The sequence below is a fragment of the Rhinolophus hipposideros genome, assembly GCF_964194185.1.
Source record: "Rhinolophus hipposideros genome assembly, chromosome: 8".
In the NCBI taxonomy this organism is placed as follows: domain Eukaryota; kingdom Metazoa; phylum Chordata; class Mammalia; order Chiroptera; family Rhinolophidae; genus Rhinolophus; species Rhinolophus hipposideros.
This window is the reverse complement of record NC_138054.1, coordinates 39866424-39884388: the sequence shown is the minus strand read 5'-3', so window position 1 is coordinate 39884388 and position 17965 is coordinate 39866424. Positions and strand designations below refer to the sequence as shown.

At 39.8% G+C, this 17965-nt stretch overlaps 1 protein-coding gene across 1 annotated transcript in view; it reads left to right on the top strand.

Moving 5' to 3' along the window:
* The window catches only part of ACADM (acyl-CoA dehydrogenase medium chain), a 30369-nt gene extending 14324 nt beyond the window's left edge, over window positions 1-16045 (top strand). The window contains exons 9-12 of the mRNA XM_081056928.1: window positions 338-478; window positions 1045-1140; window positions 13765-14013; window positions 15325-16045. Of these exons, the coding sequence (XP_080913054.1) occupies window positions 338-478; window positions 1045-1140; window positions 13765-14013; window positions 15325-15396 (558 nt within the window). The 3' untranslated portion in view covers window positions 15397-16045. The remainder of the gene's footprint in view (window positions 1-337; window positions 479-1044; window positions 1141-13764; window positions 14014-15324) is intronic.
* The last annotated feature ends 1920 nt before the right edge of the window (window positions 16046-17965 follow it).

The window sequence follows — 17965 nt, the reverse complement described above, 5'->3', positions numbered from 1 at the left end:
TTCAAAGTTTGTGAAACATTGCTTTAGACTAGGGGTGGATACTCTTTTTTTGGTCAAAAGATCTGAGTTGTTAATATTTTAGACTTGGAGGGCCGTATGGTCTCTGTCATAACTACTCAATTCTGCTATGGTAGCAAGAAAGTAGCCACAGACAATATGGAAACAAATACGTGTGATTGTGTTCCAGTGAAGTTTTCTTTACAAAACAGGCATTGCAAGCCATAGTTTGTTGACCACTGTTTTAGATAATTATAGAAAGTCATAAAGCAATGGTTTAAGCCAAAATTTATGCTAGCTCAAAAAATGTTCCTTAATATATATCATTTTCCTTAATTAGGAATTAAATATGGGCCAGCGATGTTCAGATACAAGAGGAATTGTCTTTGAAGATGTGAAAGTGCCTAAAGAAAATGTTTTGATTGGTGAGGGAGCTGGTTTCAAAATTGCAATGGGAGCTTTTGATAAAACCAGACCTCCGGTAAGTAATATGACTTGATAATCTTGTATTTATCACACTGAGTAGTTTTATTTTAACATTGTATGCTTGGTATATATTTTTTAAAGTTGCTTTTATTAAGGATGGAGAGAGATTCTGTTTTTATTTGTTAAAATTTTTCAACTCTCTCGCTACCTGTTACAGAAATTATTTTAGCAAATACAAAATTATTGTAGTTGCTGCCAAATTTACAGAGGCAGTTCACACATAATTTTGTCATTCCTGCTGATATGTACTCAATTCCTCTTTTCTCAGTAGGAATATTTCCTCTAAGAAGTTTTCTTTTGTTAAACAGAAGGAATGATTTGTCTTTAGTCTGTGATCCTGTGCTTCACAAATGCTTTCCGTTAACCTTTAATGCATAAATAATATAAATTTAAATGATTGTATTTCTTTCCGCCTAGCCCCCTTTTTCTTGTTGCCTTGTTGCCTTAAGCTATAGGTCATCTCTGTGTATAAACTTAACTTTGAATCTTAGGCAAATAGCCGTTATATATATGTTTTAAAGACAACATGAACTTTTGCTTTGTAAAATGTTAAAATACTAGGTAGCAGCTGGTGCTGTGGGACTAGCACAGAGAGCTTTGGATGAAGCTACCAAATATGCACTGGATAGGAAAACTTTTGGAAAGCTGCTTGTGGAGGTAATTTTAATATTTTACTTGGCTTTGTTCAAATGTAAAAAATCATTTTCATCTAAATATTTGAAAATTATCTTTCAAGTATGAACTAATTTATTTCTTGTTTGGTAACAAGATAATGTGATCTATCAGGAGGAGCTTCAAGAATAGATTTTCTTTAGACTCTGCCACTAACTATTGTCCACTCAGGGAATTACGTTAATTACAGAACTGCGTGCCTGTCTGTGCTACCCTTGTTTTGGTAGTAGTATATTCTCCATTTCAGACCAGGAAACTGAGGCTGAGAGATTAAATAACTTGTCCAAGGTCACACAGTTTATAAATCACAGATCAAGGACTTCATTTCATGTCTTAATCCACATTACTTTCCATGTCTTCTTCAGTATCAAATTTTAGTACTAAAGAGTCATGTCTTTCATGAGTTTCCAAGGAAATTTTTAACTCTTATCTCATCAAATATTGAAGAGATACATTAATCTCTTTTCTTCTGAAATTATAGGTTGTACAGTGAAAACCTTCTGTTTTTATTCCCTTGTGTCAGTGGTTCTCAAACTATCTGTGGTGAAAGATCAGTTTGTTTTTAATTTCCAATCAATATTGGACCATTAGTTTTGTTAAATATAAGAATGTCACAGGAATATAAAATTGTGTAATGGTGACCCTATATCTTATATTTTTGAAATTTAAACCTGTGATGTAATTCGATTCGACTATGGTTTGGCTTGGGACTTTTTGAAAGTTTTTTTTTTCTTTCTTTGCTTCCCTTTCCTCCCCCAAACCTTGATGATTCTGTTTACTGTGCATTTGCTATGCAAACCAGTTGCAATGGTTCTTTTTACTTTGGACTAGTGTGCACACCTGGCCCTGTAATTTGACAGGGGTTTCTCGCATCCCTATGTGGTTCACTCCTGACCCTGGGGCAGAATAGTCTCTAGGAAGCACCTTTTCCTAAAGTTGTCTATAAAGCCTTTTGGCTATATTGAGAGAGGAAGGCAGTCTTTGTGACAGGGAGTCCACTGTCTTCCCTAATGCAGGCAATTTGGAATAAAATCTGCTTTTCTTCACCAGCCTCGTCTGGCGGTAACAATTGTTTAAAAATTTCTACATACTTTCACTTTCTGTACCATGAACCAGTAACGGTTTGTGGGCTGGCGCTGGTCGACAGATCAAATGTGAATTATTGCTCTATGTCCCTTAGCCCCAGTTTCATTATTTATCTCTCTATGCTGTATTCTAGATAATTTTCTCAGACAGCTTTCCAGTTCTTTGATCTTGTGCCTAATCTGCTACTTAATCCATCTGTAGAATTTTTTAATGACTTTTATTTCTAGAATTTATATTTGGTTCTTTTTCAATTCCACCCTTTCTTTGATGGTATCCTGGTTTTTCAACATAACTTCTCTGTCTCCTTTTTATCTCTTTAATTATATAAAAATGTTACCATGCAAAAGGTCCAGCTGCTCACCTCACGTTAGCCAAAACTCAAGGTGAGGTTGGTTCTTGCTACTTCCTGCTGAGAGTGGGTGCGGTCGCTGCCTATGTCATCAGACTTCTTTGCTATCCTGTTACAGTCGGGAGGGGGCTATGGAGGAACTGCAAAAGAAAAAAACCCCGGGCCGCTTGGTCAAGCTGCTGCTGGCATAGTTTGTCACCCTCAGGAGGGGTGAGTTGGGTTGGCACCCTGTCGATGACCTTCTGGAGGTGAAGCTGCTGTGTTGTGGATGACACAAACCTGACAATGAGGCCAAAAGACAAAGGCCAAAGATATGCAGTGTGAGAAGAATTGACAACAAAGTTACTTTCCCAATTCCCCCCCCCCCCCCCCCCCCCGCCCAAGAACCTGGGGAAGAAGAGAGCCAAAAAGATTAAAAATCATGGTGATGCATTCAGTGGGCATCCCAGGTGGGGCATAAATAAAAGAGGAAAACTAGACCGAAAATAAGGCCCAAGAAAAAGGCATAATGTGCAGCTACAGCAGTTATCAGTACTTAACCAGCCTTGGGAGATCCACTTGATTGTTTGAAGCAGAGTTTAAGGTCTTCAGTTGGCTCACAGGAACAGGAGTGACAGTCTTCCTTCTGGGGAAGTCCAGTGGAGATTTAAATGAAACAGGTTTGATTCTAAGGAAGTGGACCCAGCTGCTGACTCTCTGAAGCCCAACAACAGTTGGGGTGCTCAGGAGAACTGCAAAGGATCTCTTCCCCTCTAGGCTTCTTACAGAACTTGGTCCCATCCAATGTGTAGAGCGGTTGGTCTGGGGAATGTGCTGGTTCCCGTTTCCTGAGTCCCTACTGAACCTCTCCCAAGTTAATAGCATAAAAAAATAACAAAATTAAGGTCAGAATCAAAAGCAATGGGCAGCAATTAGAGCCAGAGCTTGGAGATCTCCTGACAGAACTTTTCCAGAGTCTTTAGAGTCTGATTTGCTCATTTTTCATTTCTTTTAAGGTATAGACCAACGGTAAGGTACAGGCTGAGTAAAATGAGCCCAAATCTGGTGCTCTATTTACCGTCACAGCTGAGCAGGTTTTAGAGGAAATAGGTCCAGAGTGAGCAGTTAAGACAGAGTTAAGTGGTTCCCATATTAATCAGGAAATTAACAGGCTTACATTACACGGCAAGGGTCACCCACATCTCCACCCTTGTAGTGGAGCCTCTTTCCTCTTGGGAGCCACTGGGAGCCCCAGGCCCACCAGTCAACCACAGCCATTTGTGAGGAAGGAGTGGGGCCCCGCTCCCTTCAGAACGGGACAATCCCTCTTCCATTGTCCTTTTAGTTTGCACATGGGTGCATGGCTTCTTTGCAGGATTAGGATACTCCTTACTCCAGTGGTCTGGGCTTCTATATCCAAAGCAGGCTTCTTTACCTGATGTGTCTCTTAGGTTTCTGGGATGCCCTGAGGTGGCTGCAGCCAAAAATCTGTCCTATCTCTGACCTCATCCTCTGGTCTCACTGTTCCTTTCTTCCCTTGTTTTCCCTGTCTCGGTTGTTACAGACATTTAAACAAATTCCCTGATCTCCTTTTAGGATCTGAAACTCTTTATCAGGGACGTAACAGTGGGCCAGAACCATTATAGTATCTTGTCAGGTTAGGGAAAACATTACGCTAACCTTCCTTACACTGGCCTATGCTCTGATGCCGAGGAGGGCACATGAACTCTAGCAGTCCGAGAGTACAGAAGCTTAAGGGGTGTGACAGTTAAGTTTGCGAACTTGTTACAATGATGTTGCTAACCTTTTTTTTGATATCAGAGGGATTATTCATTATGAATTTGTACTAACTGGACAAAAGTTAACCAAGTTTACTATTTGGAAGTGCTGAAAAGGCTGCATGAAAAAGTTAGATGAAAACGACTTGAACTTTTCGCCAACAATTCATGGCTCTTGCATCACGACAATGCACCAGCTCACACGGCACTGTCTGTGAGGGAGTTTTTAGCCAGTAAACAAATCACTGTATTGGAACACCCTCCCTACTCACCTGATCTGGCCCCAATGACTTCTTTCTTTACCTGAAGATAAAGGAAACATTGAAAGGAAGACATTTTGATGACATTTGGGACATCAAGGGTGATACAAGGCCAGCTCTGATGGCCATTCCAGAAAAAGAGTTCCAAAATTGCTTTGAATGATGGACTAGGTGCTGGCATCAGTGCATAGCTTCCCAAGGGGAGTACTTCAAAGGTGACCGTAGTGATGATATTCAGCAATGAGATACGCAGCACTTTTTCTAGGATGAGTTCGCGAACTTAATTGTCAGAACTCATATATAATTATTAGTAAAACGTAGTCCTTATTGTTGTGGAGAAACCAAGGACCTAATAATATAAAACAGGATATTATTGATAAGACACACAATCTTTAGGCAGTAAACTTTTTCATAGTATCAGTAGCAGACCAACAGTCTAACAAACTTTGTCTTATTAGCAGAGAGAGAGCTTTAACCCTAATTTTGTACCGGCTTACTTTTGATATTCAGATTTACTTAATCATTTAGCTTAACCATACATAAATTTTCTTAAGATTTTTTTTTTTCATCACAAACCTTTTACAACTTTCCTAGTACGTCTTAGTTGTTTTTTAAAGAATAGTTTGAAATTTTCAGTGAGTGCACAAGTCCATGCAGACTCGATGGACTTGGGTGTTTTCTCTAAAGGAGCTTGCTTCACTGCAGTGTGAATCCAGCGCGTCATTCTGGGAAGCGTTAGAGCTGTGTGTGTAATCCGCAACACATCATAGGGGCCGGTCCGTTTTTCAGCAAGCTGGTTTTCAGGTCCCCATTCTTTCCACGTCTTAAGCAGCAGCACTCTGTCCTCCGGGTGTCCTCCGGAGGAACGGGTACAGTGGTTCCTCCGGTGGGTGTTGCAACCCTTTGGGTGACTTCAGACATAAACGGTGGCTCGTTGTCATCTTGGATGGAGGTTGAAAGGCCAAACCTTGGTATAATTTCCTTGAGCAAGCATCTGGCCACATCAACAGCCTATTCAGTCCGAGTAGGGTGTGCTTCTACCCACCCTAAGAAAGTATCTACAAAAGCTAGAAAGAACTTAAAATTTCCCTGGGTTCAAGGCTTTTGTGTAAAATCAACATGCCAATCATCATTAGCACATATTCCAATATATTGTACCCCCTTTTCAGGAGGATTATGTTTAGCCTTTAGGATTGTTTTTAGCACACAATTGGCATCCTTAAGTGATCCGCTGAACACTGTTAAACAAATGTGGTCCCTTTAAATGACCCCCATTAACGCATCTCTGCCATAGCGAGTCCCTTCCTGTAGGTGTCTTTGAATGGGATACACTAGGGCCTCAGGAAGTAATACGCCATGGGCATTAATTTTCCATGTGGAGTTGGGGTCATTGTTTGTAAATTCCCATTCTTGGGCATGTTCCTCATCTTTTTTTGAATTTTGAGGCTTGAATTCTGATACATTTACATGAAGTTTTAGTACCTCTAAGATTGGGGTGTCTTGAGCTGCTTGTTTTGTTGCTTTATTGGCTGCCCTGTTTCCCTGGGTGACCTGAGTGACACCCTTCTAATGTCCTGAACAATGCATGATAGCAATTCGGTCAGGCAGGTTTATAGCTTCCAGTAAGGTTAATATTTCTGGTGGGTATTGAACCTCTTGGTTTCCTGAGGCCAAGAGATGTCCTTTCCATATAGCACCATGGGCATGGGTAACCATTAAAGGCACACTTTGAGGCAGTGTATGTATTTTCCTGCTTGTCCTGGGACAATTCCAGGGTCCTGGTGAGAGCAATTAGCTCAGCCTTTTGTACAGACGTGCCCGCAGAGAGGGCATGAGATTTTACTACCTTGTCCAGTGTCACCACAGCATTCGTGGCTTTCGATGTCCTTTATTCATGAAACTGCTCTGCCAGTGTAAAATTCCCATTCAGGTTCCGTCAGTGGCAGGTCACATAGGTCCTTTCGGCTGGAAGAGACTGAGTCAAGAATTTCCAGACAGTCATGTGTTAGGCTAGAGTCTGAGCTAGAGGCTGGTAGCAGGGTGGCTGGGTTCAGTGTCATAGTAGTTCACAGTGCCACATTAAGATTGTCTAGCAAAATGGCTTGGTATTGGCCCATTCGCCCAGTCATTAGTTAGTACCCTCCCTTTTGTTCTAATAAAGCCAGGACTCGTGTAGTATAAACACCGTCACTCACGGACCTAGAGTTAATTTTTCTGCTTCTTGTAGGATGTCACAAGTAGCTGTAACTGCCTGCCAACAAGGTGGCCACCTTTTGTGTTGTTTGTTCAAGCCTTTTGGAGAAGTAGGCTATTGGTTGTGCCAAGTCTCCCAGCATCTGGACAAGGACTCCTAACCCTATCCCGTTTTTCATAAACGTATAACTTGAATGGCTTATGGGGGTTGGGTAAACCTTGAGCCGGGCTGACAATAAGTGCTCTTTGATTATGTTAGAAGCCTGTTGGCATTCGACCATCCGGTCTAGGGGTTCAGAACCCAGTCCCTTTAAGGATTCATAACGGGGCCTAGCTATGAGGTCAAGGTTTGGGGTCCATATGCAACAACATCCTGCCATGCCTGAGAGTCCCCACAGTTGTCTTCCTATTTGTAGGGACCTGCGTAGGTGCTATTGCTCGTTTTTGGCCAGACGTTGGGTTCCTGGTACCTTGTCTTAGCTGAAAACTGAGATAAGTTGTCGTGTCCAGCGCAACACGGGCAGTGAGAGAATGAGAAGGGGCAGCGAAGGGTTAAGAAAGAAACAGAAATCAAGAAAGTTTTGAAACGGGCCAAGGGTCTCACAGCCTCCAAGGACTGAGAGCCCCGAATTGGGCCACCTTGTGGCTTTTATTGAGGCACATACAGGGAAGTAGCATTGTTTTCTCTAGGGTCTGTGTCTCATACATCATACCAGAAAACTGGTTCAAACCAATCACCCTTGCCTGTCAAAAGTCCCATGATGTATAAATAATTATTGTTTGTACCTCCCCAGGGGACGAAACCTTTATGTTGAAAACTTACTGACATGGAGAACTGATGTTATCACATCTAGAATCACTTCCCAAGCAGGTTGTGGGAAGGAATACAGCCACAGAGGCAGAAGCTCTCCTCTGGGGGATGGTGGGGGTCTATGCCCACCTCTGTCAACCCCGCGAATTCTCCTGGTGGTCCCCACACGACTGTGCCTGTCTTAGGTTGTTCCTTTCTTGAGGAATCTTACCCGTCATTGGCTAGCCATCCATCCTTTGGGGCCAAACAAGGAGATGGCATAAAGGTGAAGCAATGTCCCTGAAAGGAATAGTCTCACAGACTCTTCTTTCTTTTTAGGGATAAGCACGAGGGACAGACGGGCATGCTGCTGTGTGACAATAAGAAGTTACTTTCTGTTTGCAGACTTGGGCCTTTTGAGGGGACACTTTGTATCCACAACGTGCCAGATGATTTAGAACTAAGATAGTAGTAGACTGGCAGACTTCGAAGGTTGGGCTTGCTATCAGCAAGTCGTGCACATATTGTAATAGGACTGCTTCAGTTAGCTGAAGAGCACGCCGGGCCCTATCATTAAAAATGGCCGGAGAGTTTTTAAATTCCTGGGGCAGCACAGTCCAGCAATATTGGAAGGTAACCCTTGTTTTAGGGTCCTGCCTTTCAAAGGCAAATAATGATTGTGCCTGTTCACCAACAGGGATGCAGAAGAAGGCGTCCTGGAGATCTAATACTAAAAACCTTCCAAAGTTTCCTGGCGCTGCAGTTAACAAGGTGTATGGATTGGGGGATGTCTTGAACTATATCATTGATAGCTCTGAGGTCTTATACAGATCTTTATTCATTCGTGTGCAGCTTAATTGGCAAAATGGGGGTATTATTTTTGATGTGGCCTTACAGCCCCCTCCTTTAGCTTTATTTACTGGTTGTGTGTTAATAGCTTTTCCAGGTTTCCCATCTGCCCAAACGGCTGTACTCACTGCTTCATAGATCTCTGGAGGCCCAGTTTCTCTTCCTGTCCTTTCTGGGCAGACATGTAGCATGTGAAGCTGCAAGGCATGTTCTGGCAGAACCTGTAGGTGAAGCTCTTGCTTCTGGGGTAAGAAGTTATTTGGGCATTGAGCTTACACAGAAGATCCTGACCTAAGGGGGATCGGGCACTTTGGTACATAGAGAAAATTACAATGTTGTGTCATTGGAATTAACCCCTGGTTGTTCGCAAAAGGTGAAGAATTCACAGGATCAGCCTGAAATAATGAGGGCAAGGACCTTTGTTCAAGAAGAAAGACGCTGGCATAGAAGTTGCCAGGGCAGACAACTACAGCTAACTTTAGGTTAGCTTTTTCTTATGTAAGAAAGGGTAGGTAAATTTCCTTATAGCAGGAGCTGTGACGTACAGACTGAGGTCATTTGATTGACATATGTTGTTTATATAACTAGTTTCTTTCTGTGCATGCTCTTACCCATAATGCATAGAGAAAACTCCACAGCGGGGGTCAGGGGGTGGCAAGCCTCAATGTTCATTTTAAGATTATAATGAGGCTAGAGTTCAAGTAACAGACTTGTTTCAGCATGCGCATGTGTGAAGAACCAGCTAAGACCATTTGGGTCTTGTCTCCTCTTTTTAGGTGTTCGGACACTTTGATTTATTTCTAGGGGATGAGCCTGGGTTGTTCCTGGGGAGGAGATACAGGTCTTGGCAGTCCCCTTTCAGGCTCACTTTTATTAATTCTTTTTTGCTTTATCATATAAGACATTTTCAATATCCCATTTTACACTCTAAACGTGGAGAAAAGCCTTTTGCTGTAGTTGACTAGTTAATCCTGTTGCCAAAGGTGTTGCTGAGCTTTTGTTAGTCAGCTTAGTGTTTAATACTGAATACGTGATTCCAGGGTCTACGAAATTAATTTTTTTTACAATCATTTTCATTAAAGCCCAGAACACATTTATTAACAGATCTTAATTTATCCTTTAGCTTTTCTGTAACAAGAATCCAAAAGTTGAACTTAGACCCATCCAATAATTAATATTTCAGTAACTTTGTTATTTTGGAATATCTAGACATTTAATAATTTTTATCATTTAACCCAACCTAGCAAAATCCCAAGGTTTCGAGTTACCAAAGAATTTGGGAAACCATGTTTAAGCATATATATCATACATATGTATGTATATACATATGATATATGTATGATATATATCACATATATATAACATCATTACTGAAAAGCTTTGTAACAACCTTTTATTTTAGTTCTATTCTTAACTCTATGAGATTTCAAAGTTAATTATCACTCAAGGTATTTTCTTGACAAATTTTGTAACAGAGATAACATGAATTTACTTTTGCTCCAAAAGACATTAGAGCTGATGGTCCGGCTAGGTCTTCTTTTCGGGGAAACACGGTAAACCTAGACAGGCCCACCAGGTGTTATGCTTTCTTTTTCGTGGTAGAAGGTGCAGTCATTTATGTTTTACTTTTACATGGACTATCCCAACATACCCTTGACCACTGGGCTTATAAAATTTTACTGATATAGGGAGCCCTTGGATCTAAATGGTTTGTCTTCCATCCCACAAGGCACATGGCCCTACCAGCACCTTCAGTGTGCTAGCTTCTTTCTGCTCATCCAGTCTCATTAGCATACCATCAATAAAGAGGACCCATATGATGTCCTTCACTACGTTCTGGTGGTCGTGATGTCAAGCAGGGAGAGTTTATATAACTCTGGGGCAAGACTGAGTTTATGACATCCTAAAAGCTTGCACACTTGCTTGACCTTTGACAAAACAATTCTAACTGCAAGATAATAGTTCAAAGACTCATTAAGGGGCCATTTCTCTTCAAACTCTAAGGTATGCATAGACCAAACTATTCCAGTAAAACACCATTTTCTTTCTTGTCATTGGTTTATAAGTTGACCAATCAACCAACATATGACGCAGAAGACTCTCAGATGGTATAGACAGAGAGCCTCCCATTTTTGCTTAAGACACAAACAAAGGAGAAGGAGGGTAAAACAAAGCACAGACAAATGCAAAACAAATTACATATAGACAAAACAAAGCCAAATGTGAGTACTCACACCAGATCCTCAACAAAGAGGAGCTGGCGCTCAGAATCTGGTCTCCCACGAAAATTGATACTGCAAATGGGTCTTGAGAGACCCCAAATAGCATAAAAGGCCAAACCAGTACCAGAGATGGGCCTCAAATGAGGCCCCCAACTGGCATCGCTGCCCAAACATGAGACAGGATTTCTGGTGCGCTCTCCAGGTCTTACAAGGCCCAGACTTCAAATGGGTCTCAAAAGACCCCCAATGGCATAGAAGCCCAGATGGCCTAAAGTTCAAACGGCATAAAACCTCGCATGGCATAGAAGCTCAGATGGCATGAAAGCCCAAAACCGGCATTGCAAATGGGTCTCAAATGAGGCCCTAACCTGTGGTTTCCAGAACTGACAACTGGTTTTTTTCTACCAGCTTAGGTGTTTATAGGTGGTCAACACTGGTAAGGGGAGAGTTGGGAAAAATCCCCAACAAGAACAAGGTCTTGGCAGCTGCTGGGACATTCCTGCAATTGTCTCCCCTGGGGCCAGCCTGCTGCAAGCATTGGAGCAGCTGTGGTGCTCCATCCCACTCCCTCCCTGGGGGGGGTGATGAAAACACCAGCTCTGGGTCTGGTCTGATCTCAGGGCCACGTTGGGCGCCAATTTGTTACCATGCAAAAGGTCCAGCTGTAGCACGAAAGCCAAAACTTGAGAGGTGAGGCTGGTGGACAGAAAAGCAGGTTTTATTCCAAAATGCCAGCATTAAGGGGGACGACAGTGGACTCCTTGTCACAAAGAATGCTTTCCTGCTCTGAATACCACCAAAGGTTTTATATACTCACATGGGAGGGCAGAACAAAGGAAGGAGATGTTGGCCAGACAACTTCCGGAAAAAGTACTTCTCAGAGGCTAGGAGTGAATTCCAGGGTCAGGAGTGAATCCTATACAGAGGCAAAAACCCATCCCAAGTTACCAGGCCAGGTGTGCACACTGGTCCAGAGTAAACAGAACCATTGAAACTGGTATGCATAGTAAATGCACAGTAAACAGTCATCAAAGTTTGGGGCAGGAGAGGGAAGCAAAGAAAGGAAAACAAACTTGCAAAAAGCCCCAAGCCAAACCACTGTCAAATCGAATTACATCAGAGGTTTAAATTTCAAAACTAGAAGATAGAGGGTCACTGTTACAAAAATACTTCATTTATGGTAACTTTCAGATTTTTTTCTGTTACCTCAAGTTCTTAGGGTGTAAATCTTTTCGTCTACTGTATCTTCTATCTGTTATGGCCAATTATTCCCTGTCAATTTTTGCTTGTCAGTTTATCTGTAGCAAGTATTATTTTTCTTCAATGCATTGTGGAAGCATCCTAGAAAATGACTTTTTTTACTTTTATCAGGCATCCCAGAGATTTCACCATTCTAAGCTGTTTTTTTAAATATTTTCATTTAATTTTGTAAATATATTTATAACAGGAATTACCTAACTGGGTATAGAATTTTGAATTGTAAAATATTCTTAAAACTCTGATAATTAAGTGTATTCTGGCATTGGTGTTTTGTATGGAGAAGTCTGAAATCAATTTGAATTTCTATTTCCTTTTTTTCTCCTCCATTTTTAAAACAGTATTAATTTTTTTCAGTTACAGTCCACATTCAATATTATTTTATGTTAGTTGCAGGTGTACAGCATAGTGGTTAAACATTTGTATAATTTGTGTAGTGTTCCCTTATTAATCTAGTACCCATCTGGCACTATACATAGTTGTTGCAACATTATTCACTATACTCTGTAACTACCAATTTGTATTTCTTTTTTTTTCTTTCCCCCCTTCATCTGCTTCCCTACCCACCCACTCGGTTTCAAGCCATTGTTTCTCAGTCTGGTTGTGTAGGACACAGCTTCCTGGCCCATGCTGGTGTTATGATCCTTGCACTCCCCCAGGCTGAGGCAGTTGGTCTCCAGTTTTGGGTCAGCAGCTCATGGCAGCTCAGGGCAGCTCTCGCTGGCTGCCGGCTGCTCATGGCAGCACACAGCAGCCCATGGCAGCACACAGCAGCCACAGCAGCACACTAGCTGCAGGCCTCTCATGTTGGCTGCCGGCCACTCACAGCAGCACACAGTAGCCCGTGGCAGCACACAGCAGCCTGTGCAGCACTTGGCAGCCCACACCAACCTCCAGCTGCTCACGGCAGCCCAGCTCCAGGGAGGGTTGTTGTTCACAATCTTAGCTGTAGAGGGCGCAGCTCACTGGCCCATGTGGGAATTGAACCAGTGACCTCAGCATTCGGAGCATGGCGCTCCAACCACCTGAGCCACTGTGCTGGCCCCCAATTCGTGTTTCTTAAAACTTTCACCTAGCTCCCCAATCTCCCTCCCATCTGGCAACTATCAGTTTGTTCTCTGTATCTGAGTCTGCTTCTGTTTTGTTTATTTTGTTCTTTAGATTGCACATATAAGTGATATCAATGGTATTTGTCTTCTCAGTCTGACTTATTTCACTTAGTATAATACCTTCTAGTTCCATGTATGTTGTCACAAATGGCAAGATTTCATTCATTAAAAAGCTGGGGCTTTTTTTGCATTAATTTCTCCACTCCTGACCCACAGAGACTGTACACATTGCGTCCACATTTTAAGAGACACTCAGGATACATACAATTGTTGTGGTATTTTCATAAAATCATGCATAACTTCATTCCAGTCCTAAGAAAACATCAGACAAACCCAAATTCAGGGACATTCTACAAAAAATGACCAATTAGTAATACTCAGAAGTGTCAAGATCATGAAAGACAAGGAAAGACTGAGGAATAGTACAGACTAGGAAAGACTAAGAAGAAATAACTAAATTTAATTGGAATTCTGGATGGGATCCTTGAGCAGGAAAAGGACATTAGTGGAAAACTTGGCCAAATTTGAATAAAGGTTATAATTCAGTTGATAATATTGTACCAGTGTTAATACACTATCTTTGATCAGTATACTATTGGTTTTGTAATGTGTTAACGTTGGAGGAAGCAGAGTGTAACTTCTTAAGTCTAAGATTAGTTTTAAGTTTTTTAAAAAAATTCCAGGAGAAAAACTTTTTAGTCAATATATATTCTTAAACTTTTTCTTTTTAATTCTAGCACCAAGGAGTGTCATTTTTGTTGGCTGAAATGGCAATGAAAGTTGAATTAGCTAGATTAGGTTACCAGAGAGCAGCTTGGGAGGTTGATTCTGGTCGTCGAAATACCTATTATGCCTCCATTGCAAAGGCATTTGCTGGAGATGTTGCAAATCAGTTAGCTAGTGATGCTGTGCAGATTTTCGGAGGCAACGGATTTAATACAGAGTACCCTGTAGAAAAACTTATGAGGGATGCCAAGATCTATCAGGTAAGTTTAAAAATTATTTTTATTGCTTTTTAGGAAACAATGTTTGTAAATGGCAGATTTCTGATCATTTAGGGATTTTATGCCACTAATAATAATAAATGACATCCTAGATGTCTATAAGCTGAAGTTTTTAGAACTAATTAACACAAACAAGAATGTTACCTTTTATATGCCTTAATAGAGAGTAGGCTAACAAAGTAAATGGTTACAGGCATGTACACGGGTCTGGATCAGCCTTCTTTGAGTCTTGACATTGACATCCTAGCTAATTGTAACCAACCCTTTGCCCTCCTAAAAGTATGCATGTCATTTAAAATTACTTCATTTTGAATCTTGGATGACAACTATTGAATTGACTGAAACAGAGTGAAAAGCCAACATGAGACAGGTGTAGATGATTCTGTGGTTAATCGGTGGTTAGAATAACTTAAAAGAGTAATTTAGTAAATTGGATATAAATGCACATGTTCTGTACATGTAGCTTAAGTATTAATAATTATAACTCATACTCTGCAATATCTCCTTCCTTGCTTCTTTCTACTACCAGGAAGTTATTTGATAAATCCAGTCATTTGAAATCTAGAGGTAGAATTGAAGAATGCTAGTGTGAGAAGGAAATTTAGACATAGTGCAGCCTGTCAGTTTAGAAATGAAAAAACTGAGGACCAGAATTTGTGCCTTATTCAGAGTTACAGGTTTATCTGGTGATATTCTCCCTCTCCTGGAGCCTGTAATTAATATAATTATTACTATTAGCAACCATTTAACTTTTCTCTGCCATCTGAGATGAACTAACAAATCACTATGATTAGAAAGTTCAAACTGGAAGTGAAGGTTGGCTAATAGGAATATCTAATGGAACAAAACCAAATCTAGCATCGTTTTATTTACCAACTCTGTTCCTTAGGCAGCAAGAGAAAAAAACTCAGATTTTAAGAGTAAAAATAGAAAATGACTGAAAGTGGCAGCTAGTTAAACAGTTAGAATAGTTGGAAAAATATTTTAGCAACATCAAACTTTAGATTTCCCAAACTTTTGAAATGTTAATATTCTTTGATCTTTTTTTTAAAGACTCCCAAAATTGTGGTAAATGATTTTTTAAATAATTTTTACTAATCTTTACAGAATTATATATTTTCATAGGTTTCACAAAATCCGGTGTAAGACTCACTCTACACTACAGAAGCTATATGTGGTTTGATTCAATTGGGTATTACAGTAGAACTTACACTGCTTTCCGAAATATTACGTAAATTGGAGTATTTTTGTATTGAAGATATTTTACCTACATGTATATTTTTTTTCTTGCAGATTTATGAAGGCACAGCACAAATTCAAAGGCTTATTATAGCCCGTGAACACATTGGTAGGTATAAAAATTAACAAGATTGCTGTAGAAACTTGATTAATTTTTGAGTAAATAGAACTTTATCCACTATTTAAGCTGAACATTATCCATTTTAAGCAGAAAAGAGTAAGGGCTTTAAGATTTTTTCCAATGAAAACTTTAAAATAAGTACTCTTACACTAAATATCTGCAACTAATTCTAATAGTAGTTTTCTACCTTTAACTTTATGACTTGCCTTTTCTCAAGTAGATTTGGTTTCATTAAAATTATGTGTTGTCTTCAGTACCACTGTACTTCAATTATATTAACCTAGAAAAATACATGTTTTGTTATTTTGACCTCTTAAAATTAACAGAAATCACTTGGAATTTCAATATTTTTCCAATGACAGAAAAGTGAGCTTATAAAAAAGTATTCAGGATGTTCTAAAATTTACATTGTGAGAACATATTGTAAGATTTGAGTGCCATCAAATAACTTGTCAGTGACTTTGTAAACTTGATACTGTATTAGAGGAGTTCATTTTGCAACAATTTGGAAAGCATTTGTTTTCAATTTTGTACAGTGATAGTAAAAAAAAATTGATGTTCATATTTTCCCATTATACAACCAGAAGTTACTTGAAAATCTTGTTTAATTCTACTGTTTACTTGCCTTACTTAAAATAAATGAATTTTGCCTTAAATGATTTTTATATGATTCTGTTGGTCTCTGGGTAGCCTTTGGTCTATTGTACACAATTTCATTTCATGTGCATACGTTCTGAAAAGAAACTTAAATAAAATTGTTCAATGCTTATTAGTATACCTGTATTCTTTCTGAGAAGTTTTATTCAGGTAATAGTGGACACTTAATTTACTATGATGGAAAAAAAGTCATGTTTTTATTTTGAACTGCATAAAGTTACCTGCCCATTTTTCATTAGATTATATTGTAAGATACCTCAGAAAATATAAGATAATGTAAGAACCAAAGTTTGTGAATTTAATCTCTTTGTACTTCGAAACATCAAATAACTGCTAAAATACATTATACTAAATGGGTGTTTCTGACATCACTTCTGGTTTCCAATTCTGACATCAAGTGGGTGTTCTACAGTTCAATCCTATTCTGACACTAACTCAGAATGGTTAGCATCAAATTTCACAGGTTTAAGGGCTCAGTCCCATAAAGTACCCTCACTTCAGACATTAGTCACAAGTCCTGGCTACCCACGTATCTATCCAATTTTGCGGCAAATTTGGGTATTTCCAAGACCCCACCCTCAGGTTTGATAATTTGAATGGCTCCCAGAACTCAGGAAAAACACTTTGCTTAACATTTATTGGTTTAGTATAAAGGATACAACTAAGGAATAGCCAAATGGGAGAGATGCACAAGGCGCTTTCATACCTTCTACCCAGGCACCACTCTCCCAGCACATAAATGTATTAACCAACCTGGAAGCCCCTGAATCTCATTGTTCAAGAGTTTTTATAAAGAATCTTCAGCCCCAGAGGTCAAGGGTGGGGCTAATAGTTCCACCTGTATTAGCTACAGCTGCCAGACTGGGTGTCTTAAACTACAGAAATGTATTTTTTCACAGTTCTAGAGGCTAGAAATCCAAAATCAAAGTGCTGTCTGGGTTGGTTTCTGGTGAGGCCTCTCCTGGCTTGTCGACTGCTGCCTTCTCAGTGTGTAGTGTTTTTGCACATGATGTCTTGTCTGTGGACGAGCACAGAGAGAGCGCTCTGGTGTCTCTAATAGATTAGAGCTGCAGTCTCCTGCTCGTATCTTATTGAGCTTCAGTGTGTGCAGGCCAGCAGACCCCTTGAGTCCACGGTAACGCAAATGGAGATTTGAAATTACAATACACAGTCCAAAATTTACCTATTCTAAACAAAGCCTATAGACAAAAATGTATTCCAAAGCCATATGATGAGATTATTTATCAAAGCACCCTTAATAATAAGGACAATAAGTATTAAGGATAATAAGTATTAAGCAATTATATAACCATACTAATTATGACTTTAGTCACAAGTTAACATAAATGAACTTAAGCTACTTTAAGTAAAAACGTAAACAAATACATTTTAAGTACAGTTGACCCAGGAACAACTGAAGTTAGGGGCACTGAGACTCCTAACTGCCTCATGCAGATAAAAATCGTGTATAACTTTTGACTCCCACCAAAATGTAACTAATAGCCCACTGTTGATAGGCAACCTTACTGAGAACATAAAATTGATTAACACACATTTTGTATGTTATATGGATTATGTACTGTATTCTTACAATAAAGTAAGCTAAAGAAAAGAAAATGTTATTAAAATCATAAGGAAAATACATTTATAGTACTACAAGTATTTATTGAAAAAGTCCACGTGTAAGTGGACCAGTGATGTTCAAACCCAACTTGTTTAAAGATCAACGGTATATTGAAGTGCCTCCTGGATCTGAAGGGCGGGCATGGAGTCAGTTTTAGGAAAGGACTAGAACCCAAAGAGTCTTTAGCAATCCATGAAATAGTACTTCTCTGCCTCTCAACTCGATTTCTCCGTCAGGTTTCATTCTTTCCTGTTCTGTAGTGTAGTTTTCTCTGCTTCTTTGATCTCATGATA